The 12,765-nt window shown below is 45.3% G+C and overlaps 1 protein-coding gene across 1 annotated transcript in view; it reads right to left on the bottom strand.

The window, feature by feature from the left end:
- Window positions 1–3,750: 3,750 nt before the first annotated feature.
- The window catches only part of SP140L (SP140 nuclear body protein like), a 63,347-nt gene continuing 54,332 nt past the window's right edge, over window positions 3,751–12,765 (bottom strand). Inside the window, exons 15-20 of the mRNA XM_025404056.1 lie at window positions 10,324–10,365; window positions 6,865–6,980; window positions 6,046–6,154; window positions 5,666–5,743; window positions 5,303–5,446; window positions 3,751–4,312 (exon numbers count right to left, since the gene is read on the bottom strand). Coding sequence (XP_025259841.1) covers window positions 4,214–4,312; window positions 5,303–5,446; window positions 5,666–5,743; window positions 6,046–6,154; window positions 6,865–6,980; window positions 10,324–10,365 — 588 coding nt within the window. The 3' untranslated portion in view covers window positions 3,751–4,213. The remainder of the gene's footprint in view (window positions 4,313–5,302; window positions 5,447–5,665; window positions 5,744–6,045; window positions 6,155–6,864; window positions 6,981–10,323; window positions 10,366–12,765) is intronic.

The following is a 12,765-nucleotide window of genomic DNA, read 5'->3' as shown; positions in this document are numbered from 1 at the left end:
AGGTAGGGCACGGATGATGTAGAGCTGTGTTTACTGATGTGACAGTGTCCATTTTATATTGTTAAGTGAAAAATATTGATTAGCACATTTTATTTATTAAGATGGTATACCCACTGCTTCCCCACTCCCTGCCTCCCAAACACACAACCACATTACAAAGCCTAGAATCACTTTTATCAGAATGTCAACCACAGTGATTCTTCTCACCTGGAGAGGCCCACCAAGCTCTGGGTTTCTTAGTGGTAGGAGGTATGAAGTGGAACAGCTTGGAGCTTTGGAGGGGATGCTCTGACATGCTCCAGACCATTGAACCCCTGAAGGCTTACCTATGTGGCACATCTCTGAATCTTTGCAACGTTTCTCTCCCACCACCTGCAGTGTTTGTGACTTACTAAGTCATTCAGAATAGTCAACATTTCTCGCTTATCAGGCCCATGAACATACTGTCATCAATATAGTAGGCCAATGTCATGTATTGCAGAGTGTCCAGAAAGGCTATATTGTAACACAGAGCAGGGTTCACCTTGCCTTGGAGCAAGACTGTAAAGATATACTGTTGTCCAATCCTTGAGATTGTGAATTGCTTCTCAACCTACATCCTGCTGGATCCTTTAAAAGTGTCATTTCCATATTAATAGTTGCATATCACTTACTAAGGCTGTGCTAACCTGTTATAATAAAGATACCACATTTGGCACCGCAACTGTAATTGGGGCTACTCCTTGGTTAAGTTAAGTTTTAGTAGTCATTTAGCAGCATGAACCATCAGGAGATGCCAGAGGGCAGACTGCTGAATTAAAATGGAGGTGTAACTGGGATAACAACCCCTGACTCCTTCACGTCTTTGTAAGTGGCACTAATCTCTATCATTCAACAAGAATGTGATAATTGCTTTTGACTTACTTTTTTTCACCATGAAACTTCAGTTTCAGAGGCTTTTGCTTGGCCTTCCCTAAGATAGCCATTGTTATTTTGTAGTTTAGGAAACCAGAGGTTAAGGAACCAGGACAGGAAATTGCTATATTTTATGATGTATGTACGAATGTATATCCTGATTATACATTCAGGAACTGGGGAAATGATTGCTGGGTGGCTCTGTGGATCCAGAGGGCCCACTGTGAGATGGACACTACCTCACCTTCACGTACTCTAACAGGGGCTACGATAGGGCTTTGGGTCCCCAGGGATTAGCATCAACTCTGACATTGTACTCAACATCCCTTGAAAGATCTGTGTATTTTCCTTTCCCCAGCACGTGAGTTACTCGAACAAATGACCATAGAGCCCTCCCATGAAAACTCGAGGAAATCAGTGCTGTGCACATTAACAAGGTTCTTCCTTATGAGAAACTGCCCTCATTTCCAACAGTGGGTTCTGGATTCCATTGAGAACTGGCTGAGGTTTGGAAGCTGGGCAAGGGGTCTAAGACTTTACCTTTAGATAGCTGACATCAGTCTGCTGCTCATTTACTTTCAATCTCTTTTGATTATGTGTCTAAAGCAATATGTGTCTTGCCTAGAGGAACAGCATGTCCTACTGGCCACCTTCATAGACACCTACAAGCCAGGCCTCCCGGCTGTCACTCTAACATTGATGACCCTTAGGGAAATTACTTTATCTTGTCTTCACAGTTAAATGCTGCCACTTGGCCTCTGTTATTCTGGAATTCTATCATTTTGCTCACCACTGGGGGATCCAGTTCTATAAAACATCCCTAGCATTATTCCAGCCTGCAGGGGACAGTCACCATTGAGCTTGTCAAGGATGTGCTGCCCCCTCAGCAGTGCAGTCCTTCTCACCTTAGTTAGTGTCTGAGACACCTTAGTAGTGTTGCCCTTTGGAGGAACTCGGTCGCCTGATGGATGGATTCTCCAGTTGTAGAGCACAGGGTCATTCTAGCACACCAACTTCTATATCCTTGGGACCCCTTTTCCCAGACTCTGCCACTGTAATCCTGGTATCTCTGCTTCCACTTGATTTAATGTGTAGCATGGCTTATACTAAGTCTCTGGGAGCCACCCAGGAGTATATCAGAATTGTTACCTTTGGCCCATGCCAGGCTAGTTAAACTCTGTGGTAGAGAAGCTTGCCCTTTTGTCAATAATTCTCACTTATCTGGTTTCACATTTCGCCCTTCCTGGACCAGGATCCACTCCCAGACACAATCTCCTCGCTCCTGCTGATGCAGCTGGCCAGTCCTACAGCTCCTTCGGAGGATGAACGCTCTCTTCACTTTGTCACCCTGCCCATGACTATGGACTTGCATTGTCCTGAGCGGTCTCTACATAGTCTTCATTCTAGAAAAATCGGGAGTTGGGTGGGGGTGGTAGCTCTCTCTTCCAACAAGGGGCAGAAAGACTTTTCTGCAAACCCAGTAGGTTCGGGGGACATCTGGAGTTCAAAGTTCTCATGTACATCTACCTAGATAGCCCCATACTGAGTTTTAAGGCCTTGACTTTGGCATAAGAGACCACCCGGAGCTTAGAATTCAGTCTTCTCTGAAGTTCTGCGATTTTTAAAATCAGGGCCTGTACCAGACCTTCCTTGCTGTCTGCCTTCCAGCTGCAGGTATGAGGATCTCTTCTCTTTAGGCTTGTGATGAATAGATCCAAGCCTGTCATTTACTCTTTTCAAGACATTAACGGCACTTAGTAATACCCACCAAAACCCATACTTCTTATAGTTACTTTTCCTCACTTCTTAAATGCCAGACAATTGTACCAGCTACTTTAGTACATAGCTTGACCTGTAGCTCATCCAGTTTACTATAGGTGAAAATTTGGGCAATTGCTCAGTGATAGCACTTCTGGGACTATCCATATTCCATCCAGCACCATTGGGCTAGACAGTGATCCAGCTCCAGAATCCTGTCCTCTGAGCTCACTTCCTGGGGCCATTACCTTAGGTTGCATTCCCCAGAAGCACATTCTGGGATGAAGTCCCTTAAGCAAGAGATTGATGGTGAGCGTTCGCTCAGAAGGGAGTGGGGGAAGCTCATCATGTGGGCAAAAGCTGAGCCAGGATGTGGCAACAGCTGGAGACTATCTCCAGCCTGATTCCTGGGAGCACAGAGTAGCCGCACACCACATCCTTGGTCCTGCTCTGAGGCAAGGGGGCCGACCTCAGGCCACAGGGTGTCACTTCCAGGTAAAGCTGATTCCATTCAATCAAGGGTAATACTCTGGGGACTGCTGACATTAGCAGCCACCACTCAGCAGCTGGGGATGAAAAGACCTGGCCAGAAGAGGAGATGGTGCCAGGATGCCAACAGCTTTCCAGGGGAGTGAAAAATGGCTTCCCTCTAACCTGCTAGGTTCTTTGGCTGAGCTACGAGTGAATTAGATTGACATAAGTAGATTAACAGGAGGAAAAAATTTTTAATAATACATGTTTGCACAGGAGTCCCATGAAATTTAACACTTCAAGAAGGGTCAGATGATTGACATTCATACACCATCATGAGCTATCTTTATTGAAAAGAACGGGGGTTTGGGCGTTCTGCAGGGAGTTGGCCACAGAAGTGGGAGAGGAAAGGGAAGAAGTGTGTCGTGAATAAAGCTTGGCTGGTTTTCAGATAAAAGGTCTTGCAAGTGGCCGGGCGCGGTGGCTCACTCTTGTCACATCCCAGCACTTTGGGAGGCCGAGGCAGGTGGATCATGAGGTCAGGAATTTGAGACCAGCCTGGTCAACATAGTGAAACCCTGTCTCCATTAAAAATACAAACAATTAGCTGGGTGTGGTGGCAGGCACCTGTAATCCCAGCTACTTGGGAGGCTGAGGCAGGAGAATCGCTTGAACCTGGGAGGCAGAGGTTGCAGTGAGCCGAGATCGCGCCATTGCACTCCGATCCCGGGTGACAACGTGAGACTCCGTCTCAAAAAAAAACAGAGGAGAAAGGTCTTGTGAGTAATAAATGTTATCTGGAGCCGACCTCAGGAGAAGAGGTGAGAGTCTGTCTGTGCTGGTGTCACCTCCAATCTCCTTCCCTGTGATCTCAGTTATTCTTCCCTGGTTGGTGAGATTCTTGGGGATGTGATTCATGATGATCGAATTTCTTTTGAGGATTTGTCTTTGGGCAGATGAGGGAGGCTCAGAGAAAAGCCCCTCCCTGCTTGTGCTATTTCCCAAGTGCTCTCAGTTTGAAGTCAGTGGCAAGGCAGTGGCATATTTTGGGGTACCATTTCCTGAAGGCCTTCAGCATCCACTAAACCAGTCAACTGTTCCCATTTGTTTCCTGAATAGCAAACACTTCCTTGAAATCCTTCTCAAATTCAGCCTCCAGTCTAAGTCCCATTTGGCCAAAATCGTTATACTGGAAAAAAATAATAAAGACAAAAACGATGATCCTTATCATTAGTGTCATTAGACACCTTTCAACTGAGAATGATCAGGACTCTTGTCTTTAAAAAATAAAAACTGTAAGTTGACAATTTATAATGGTATGTATTTTGGAGTACAAGGTAGTGTTGTGATTTATGACTGCTATGTGGAATAATTAAGTCAAACTAATTAACATACCCATCACCTCAAAGAGCTATCATTTTGTGGTGAGAACATTTGATATTTACTCTCTGAACAATGTTGAAGTGTGAAATATACTATTATTAAGTAGAACTCGTATCTTAAACACCCTAAGTTACATTAACCAGGTTAAACTTGAAAACTAATGCAGCTAACAGTAACTTCTGTTTCTTACCAGCATGATGCTTTCTTATTAACAGGGCAGAAAAGTGAAATCATTTCCACAGTTGGGATTATTACTTCTTTGGCTTTGGTTGCTTATTTCAGTGGGTTAGAAAAGTAATCTATGCTCTTTCAACAATTCAGATAGTGGAAGGGTATAAGGTAAGATCACTGATCTGTTCCTTTCTCGGTCACTTCTACTCCTTGCTGGTAATCCGTGTTAACCATACGGTCTCTTCACATGCAAAGGAATCTGGAGTTTGGGATTTCTGGGATTGGGGGCAGATAAGAAGCACAATATCACTTTAAGATGAAATTCTCTTCTCTTTATATGCTGCAGCAGGCAGAACTCAATTGCTGTCTCTGAGCTCCTGTCTCCTCTGGGGCAGGTCGGGGAGGAGCTCTCAGGGACCTGGGGTTCTGGTTGCAGGGACACCTTTTGACTCACCGTTTCTTTGCTAAGAAGAGCTTAAGTTCTGAACTGAAAACAATCAATCACTTCCAGAACCCTTGCTTGTGCAAGCTTATTACAGGATGAGGGAAACTAAATTTTTCTAGGCACCAGAAAATGAGGGGAAGGATGGAAAGAAATGAAATGGAAGCAGGAAGAGCCACCTACCTTGTAAGAGGCCCTGTGGTTCTGGAAGATGAGGCGCATGTCTCGTATAAACCCCTCCACTTGGGGGTAACTGTGCTCATTCAGCCTTTTCTTGATTTTATCCAACCACATGGGCTCCTTCAGGCCTTGACACGCCTCTCTAATCTGGTGACAAAAATACCAATGGAAAAGCTACCAGCATAGTTCAATGTCTGCCTTCTGTGGATTCCCATAAAATCCAGTAGAAATACAACAAGGTGAAGGTTGTAATGACAGCGTGTGCTCTTGCCCCGTGGGATTAAGATCACAAATCTCACGAGGGCTCATTTCAGGGTCAGGTAATGTCATGACAGCCTGTAATCATGGGTTGCTGTTTTTACTTACATAATAATAGTATGGAATCTTGGCAAAAAAGGAGCTCTCAGAACAGCAATAGACTTTCAAGAGGAGGAACTCACATTTCTGCAAAAGAAAGAGGCTGTAAATGAAAAGCAGCTTGGAGAGAATGAGCCCACATGCATGAGACAGAGCACACGACTCACACCCTTCTTCCACAAGTTTCTCTAACATGTGTGGCTCTTGGAAACAGACATGTCATGGCTGAGTTATTTTTTGTGCAAACAAATTGGGGTGTTCTATCAGTGCGATTGAAGTGTGGCTCGGAAGAGCAGGCTCCTTTTGGTGCATTCCCCTGACCCTGCGCTTGTTCATGGTGCTCATGTGTGAGGGGAAAGCAGAAGGCTTGGGGTTTGCATCTGACTTACCAACTGTTCCTGCGGACACATCTGCCTCTCCAGGACCTCAGATTCCTGACAACACTGTTGGCTTCCTGAAGACTCCTTCATCCTGCAGAAGATGCAACTCCACGGGGTCCTGAGAGATTGGACATGGGTGAGCAGAGGGCAGCGACCCTGGAAACGGCCACTATTCCTGTGGCTGCCACTGTCTTCCTTCAGGAATGGCTGATGGGCTCAGTCATGGGAGGGAGGGGAACACCTCCCAGAGTGTCCTAGAACTGCACATGGGATCTCCAGCCATTGGCCTTTCCCTCGCATCAGCGGTAGCAGCAGGCAGGAATCCTCAGGAAGGTGGTGTCACCATGAATGTGGACTCTCCTTTCCCTGTCTGAGCTGCTGGGAGCACAAGCAGCCCTGCCTGTCAGGCCTGAGTTTCAGAAACTGGGCTTTCAGCTCCAGGGACCTTGGGCCTCCGTCAGTCCAAGACCGTGCTTCCTGTCTTGTATGAATAAGCACAAAATACAAACAACTGGTGTTTCTTTTCCTCAATCCCTTGGGACAGGAGACTCTCCTGCCAAATTGAAGGAAAGGACAATACCAGTATGTAGGCAAAAGGTCCCCAGCACTGGCCTCAGCATATCAGAGGCGGGTCCTTGAGAGCACAGAGAACATGAACCTCCTGCTGCCAGGGTCTCCCGCTAATCTCTGAACACACTGCTGGGTCCCAGTACCCGACGAACCTGCTCCTTCCCCATCTAGACACAAGTGGGCGCTCTGCTGGAGAGCGCGCATGGCAGGCGGAAGGTCCCTTAAAGGAGGAAGGAGAGGCGCCTGCATGTCACTCACCTCTCAGTTTCCACAGGCGCGATGTGACAGTCTTCATGGAAGACTCTTGAACAAGTGTCACAACAGAACAGCTCCCCTCCATCCCGGCACACCTCACACTCATCCAAGTTTCTCATCTAGAAGGTAAAACAGTGTCCATGTCACTGGGAACCGCAAGATTCAGGAAGGCCACCCCTCTGGGCATCTAGAACACACTGCCTTGTGTGAGTCTGTGTGGACAGGCGTATGCTTCTCCCTGGGATATGAAGGAAAAGCATGGCAGGGAGATTTCAGAGCAAATCCTGGTCTGCAGTGAAGTTCAGGAGGCAGGGGTATGTGTCAGAATAAAAACGTTTTCCTTATAAAACCAGAGATTATAACGCAGAAAGACGAGCAACGAAGCAAGAGGATGATCTTATAGGAATCTGAATAATTGTATTATGCTGCAGATAAAACCAGGTTTTAAAGTAACATGTTAAATCCATTTGCTTATACTACAAATCAACTCATGAAAGGGAGACCCAGAGAATTACACATAACGGAATAAGCTTCTGAGATATCATCACATGCCATATTCTTGGCCATAAGTTCCCCATGAGTTGAAGAGAGGGCCTAGTTAGGGGTTTCTAGGCTGTGGGTTTTGTGCCTGGAGGGCTCTACACCGACCTCTGAGGCGGAAGGACCATGAGTACAGATGACCAGGTGGGTCACAGGGGGCACATAGAGCTCTTCGGCTCTGGGGAGCCTGGCAGAAGATCTCCCATGACTTAGCTAATTTGGATTGTAAGGTGCAAAGATGTCATCTCTAATGACCAAGGACCATGGTAACAGCATCATACAGTGTTGAAGATGGAGGCCCTCTCCTCATTTCCTGGGCCCATAAAAGAGCTGGTGCTTTGTTCTATAAAAAGAATGGGAAATCAGCTAATTCTCTATTTCTCACCAGTCTCAATATATGAGACCTTTAGCTAGATTTAATTTGATTTAGTGAAGTTAAAATATGATAGTATTTGCATCCACGTGTTGTGGAGCAAATCCCAGTCATTAAAAACCAACAGAATTTATAGAACAAATATAGAGACCAATACGTAGAGGCTGTATTGTAGACAAATGCATGTGTATTTATGACAAAGAACCGGTCTGTGACTGAGCCCTTTGTCGTTCAAGGGAAAAGTGCTGTGAGGACTAAAATTAGAGTTCAATATTATGTGCAGCCTGGACATCTGGTAACACTGGGAGGGCCTAGAATGGTCTATCTACAAGTTCTCCCCTGGCTCTGCTCCTGCAGATAAGGTTTCCTACCAACACTTCTGATCAAGAGGACTGCTTGCATCTTCTGCTTATTTTTGATTAGCTGATTTCGTTTCCATGCCAGCCATAGAATTATTCAAACCAGCCAATCACACTCTCCCTCTGGAAGCAGGGGACAGCCCACCCTCCACAGCCACTGGCTGTTTCCACTGTTCCTGAGTGCAGCCCCCATGTGGCCCTGTGTGGAATGCCTACAGGGCTCTGTCTGCTGCTACTTCTACTTTTATATTTTGCCCAGCTCTCTAAATTCATTTCAGCTCTAGGTTAGGTGAAATCCTTCTCCCGTGATCTGGATTTTCAGGTTCCCCAGTGAGGATATATGTTCAGAGGTGGACTTTTTCCCTCTCACCCGTTGAGAACTGTGTTTTGGCTGTCTCACAGAGTTTGCAGTGGCAAGCCACTTCTTTCAAAGGGTCTGTGAATTCCTTATTTTGCTGGAATGTTCCTGTGGTGGCTCTTGTAGCAAAAGTTCACGATGTGAGTCTCAACATGCTGTTCTGTCTGTCTGAGTCGAAGGTGGAAGTTGGTCCTGCCTCCGATCTGCCATTATTTTCCTCCAAATCTATATCTTTTCAAGAAGAGATTTGATTTCTCTGGTTCTTTGGTTGTTAGTCTGGCTGTACATTAGACTCATCTCAGGAGAGTACATAAAATGCTAATGTCCTGAACCCAGCACCAGGGATTCTGAATCACTGGGTCAGGGCTGAGGTGCAGGCACTGGTATTCTTGTTTAGGTGACAGAATAGGTAATTCTATGTATCAGCATCATCTGGGGACCTTTAAAAAATTCTAATGTTCAAGTCATACATAGTCCAGATTGATTAATTTAGAATTTCCCTAGAAGGGGGATCCAGGCAACAATATTTTTTAAAGCACTTCAGGTGACTCCAGGATACGGGATAATTTGAGATTCAACCTGAGCAAAGTCTGGTTATGGAGGCATGGGTATATTATAAGTCAATGTTGTTATTGGCCTTGGAAAAATTATTAATAGTGGTGACCATACCTTTGCTGGAACTGTTTTCCTCTTTTTCCCACAGACATCTGGCTGTGGGCTGTGAGACATAAACCTCCATGTCAAGCTTATACAAAATCAGCCACACAAGCACTGACCTCCAGGACCGTTTTAACTGTTCATGAGTCCCTGAGTTGGCTGGGCGTCAAAATCAGTGTGGATAAGAACTAAATCTTGTTGGAGGATTGCTTTGGAGGTAAGGTGTGTATAAAACTATTTGAGTATCCCTCCTTGGTTAAGTATTATGTGTCAGTATTATTGCATGATATTCTATGTGAGTGCTGCCTCCTGGAGTTCTGCGAGAAAGTGACCTTACCTAAAATTGACATCTCACTGCAATGAAAAGGAGCAAACCAGAGTTTCATTTAGAGAAAGAACTCATCCATGATTTCGGTAGAACCCAAAGCAGGCAGTCATATAGCAAGTAGAGTATGGATGGGGCCCATGGGATCAGAAAGTTTGCATAGTACTGAGCACCAGATAAGCAGTTGAGTTAAAATGCCTCAGGATGTACTAGGTCGTGATGGTTTCAGTCCTAACCAGCTCATCAGCCTAATGGCTTCCCTGAGACTGGTCACAGGGGCTCTGTAAAGGACCTCTTGTCCTGTATGTACTCCTTCACAGGACTAATGACAGACTCCACACCTTAAACATAAGAGCTTGGCATGCTCTGTTCCTTCGGCCTGATGCTTAAGACGATCTTCAGCTCTACCTGCACCTTGGAGTGCACTTTTGGGACTTTCCCTTTCATCCATACCCCCTACTTGAGAATGCTGTTATCCTCTCACATTTACTCCTTCCCCTTAGTCACCAGGCCAGCCCTACCCATTACCACTTCAAGCTCTGTCTCAAGAGACCTCAGTGGTCTAGAGCTCAGCCTCCCATACTCACTATCCAAGAGAAGAAGGAAATAAGAACATTGGAAGGTTTCTACTGAAACACATGGGAAGGGTGCTTTCACACTGAGACACCCAAGAGCCAGGCACATCTACCTGGCTTGGGTGATGCATCTGGCATTCTTTGCTCATCACACACAGCAACATACTCCAACTGAGACTGAACATGCTTCAGGGAGTAGCAGTCATGGCACAGAACATATCCCTGGAGAAAGGAGTGGAATACTCTGGGGGTCATAGCTCAGAATTTGTACTTACACAAGGGTCCACTGAGCTATTGTTGTGAGACTTCAGTATTCTCTGTTGAAAAAACAGAAAGATTGATTTACAATACTGAATGCATTGTTTCCATCTATCACTTACTTAAATTTAAGTAGTCATCTTTGAAGGGATTCAGGAACCAGTTGTAAAAAAATAGTTGGGAGGAGAAGGCCAGTAGGCTGGGGTGACTCCAGTGCTTTAATTTCCTATGTAAATAAACTGAAACCTGATGTAAACAGTAAAATGACACTAGAGACTTTACCGACTAGAATCCGCCATCTACCTCTAATTAGCATCTTTCTGTGATAACCCATTAAATATAGTTTCTCTGACTTATTCCTGTGTTGGCCTCACTGTCTGGGCTGCTGCAGCAGAGCTCTCTGAACCTCTTCTTGTTTTGAGCGCTGCCCAATTCATGAATTGCTCTTTGCTCCAATAAATGCTATTAAATTTATTTTGTCTAAAATTTTACTTTTTAAACAGTCTTCCCTTTACCTCATATCTGATTTTTTGGACCTATATGTCTACTGAGGGAAGAAAAAGTCCCCAAGTACTACTGTTTAGCCTAATGCAAATCCCATTCCCTGCAGGGAGTCTGGACCTAGTTCGCACAGGCCAAGTCAGAGAAGCTCTACTTGTCCTTTTACTCCAAGGGGCCCTCAGGCATATTTCCTAAACTTGGCCTTTGTGTCATCCCACCCAGAAGAGCTGCAATAATAATCAGGCTGAGAACTTATCCCCCACATCCTCCAAGTACCCCAGGGCCCAGAGTCCTGGAGGCCATGCAAGTATCCCAGAGAAAAAGAACACTGCTTTCTGCAGCTCCCCTAGGGACAAAGCCCTGGTGATAAAATGCCTCCAAGGTCCTCTGTGCTGCAGCTCTTCTTCCTGAACGTCTCCCACTCTCCCTTCTATCCAAAGCACAAGAAGATGTCAGGTTGACTGACTGTCTTTTAAGAGGTAACCCACTAGATTTATTTAGATTGTTTTTGGATATCCATTGCAGGAGTTGGCACCTTTTCCTTCTGGGATACAAGCAGCCTCAGCTTTTGTCTCTAGCCCAGGGTACAGAGGCTATAAACAAGTGTGATCCAAAGCACAAGCACCTGAGAAGTGACCTTGTCACTGACTGCCTCTCTGACTAGCCTAGAATCTCCTACCCCACCCATTTGTAATTCATCCATGTTTACAATAAAATTGAAACAATCTTTTCCTTTTTTTCTTTTTTTTTGAGACAGAGTTTCACTCTGTCACCCAGGCTGGAGTGCCACGATGAAATCACAGCTTACTACAGCCTCGACCTCCCAGGCTCAAGTGATCCTCCCATATCAGCCTCCCAAGTAGCTACTGCAGGACTACAGGTGTGCACCACAATGCCTGGGTATTTTTTTTTTTTTTTTTTGGTAGAGGTGGTATCTCACGATGTGTCCAGGTTGGTCTTAAATTCCTGAGCTCAAGTCATCCTCCCATCTCAGCCTTTCAAATTGCTGGCATTATAAGCTTGAGTCACCATGCCTGGCCTGAAATGATTTTTCAGGTCAATCTTTTGTAATGGCCTTTGGAATTTAGTATGTGCTTGATAAGTATATGTTGAATGGGTGAATAAATGAATATTGTTTCAAGAGTTCAAGATCAGCCCAACATGGCAAAACCCCGTCTCCACTAAAAATACAAATAATTAGCCAGGTGTGGTGGTGGGCACCTGTAATCCCAGCTACTTGGGAGGCTGAGGCAGGAGAATCGCTTGAACCCCGGAGGCGGAGGGTGCAGTGAGCTGAGATTGCACCACTGCACTCCAGCCTGAATGACAAGAGTGAAACTCTGTCTCCAAAAAAAAAAAAAAAAAAAAAAAAAAAAAATACTAGAGTCTCTTAAGCAAGCATTAGCATACAACAATTATTCTGGGTGAGTATATCAGATTGTTTTACACCTCAGCTGCCACCAAAAGGTTTATGTGGCCCTTGTCATGAGCCTGAGCAGAGACACTATCATGTGGCACTGATAGTGACACTGAAGTTTCCAGAAGCCAAATGGCTTTGCCAGCAAGAGAAGCTCTGAGAGGCACAGAGGACCCATGGAGTTTGTAATGGATCCTGGATCTGCCACTTAGGGGACCTCTGTTCTCCCCATGAGGAGACACAACACATAGAGGCAACTGCAGCTTGTTGCTGCTAAGTGTTGCACCTCAGAAGAGGGGGAGAGTCGGTTAGTTGGAAATGTCCAGTTCATTTGGGTCATCCAGACTGAGTTACTCTCGGCACCTGGGGAAAGGTAGAGATGCTGGTCTTTAGTGTACTCACTGAAAAGGTGATGTGATAGTTTCCCTTCAGGAAACCCAGTGGATGAAATATCTCAGTGGCTGAGAATTCAAATCAGCCAGTATATCAGATAAGGTAAAGGCCTGGATCTCAGGTTCCCAATGGAATATGAAGCCCAGTG

Source organism: Theropithecus gelada, chromosome 12 (genome assembly GCF_003255815.1).
Source record: "Theropithecus gelada isolate Dixy chromosome 12, Tgel_1.0, whole genome shotgun sequence".
Lineage (NCBI taxonomy): Eukaryota > Metazoa > Chordata > Mammalia > Primates > Cercopithecidae > Theropithecus > Theropithecus gelada.
The sequence above is the reverse complement of the archived record's forward strand: the minus strand, read 5'-3'. Positions and strand labels throughout refer to the sequence as shown.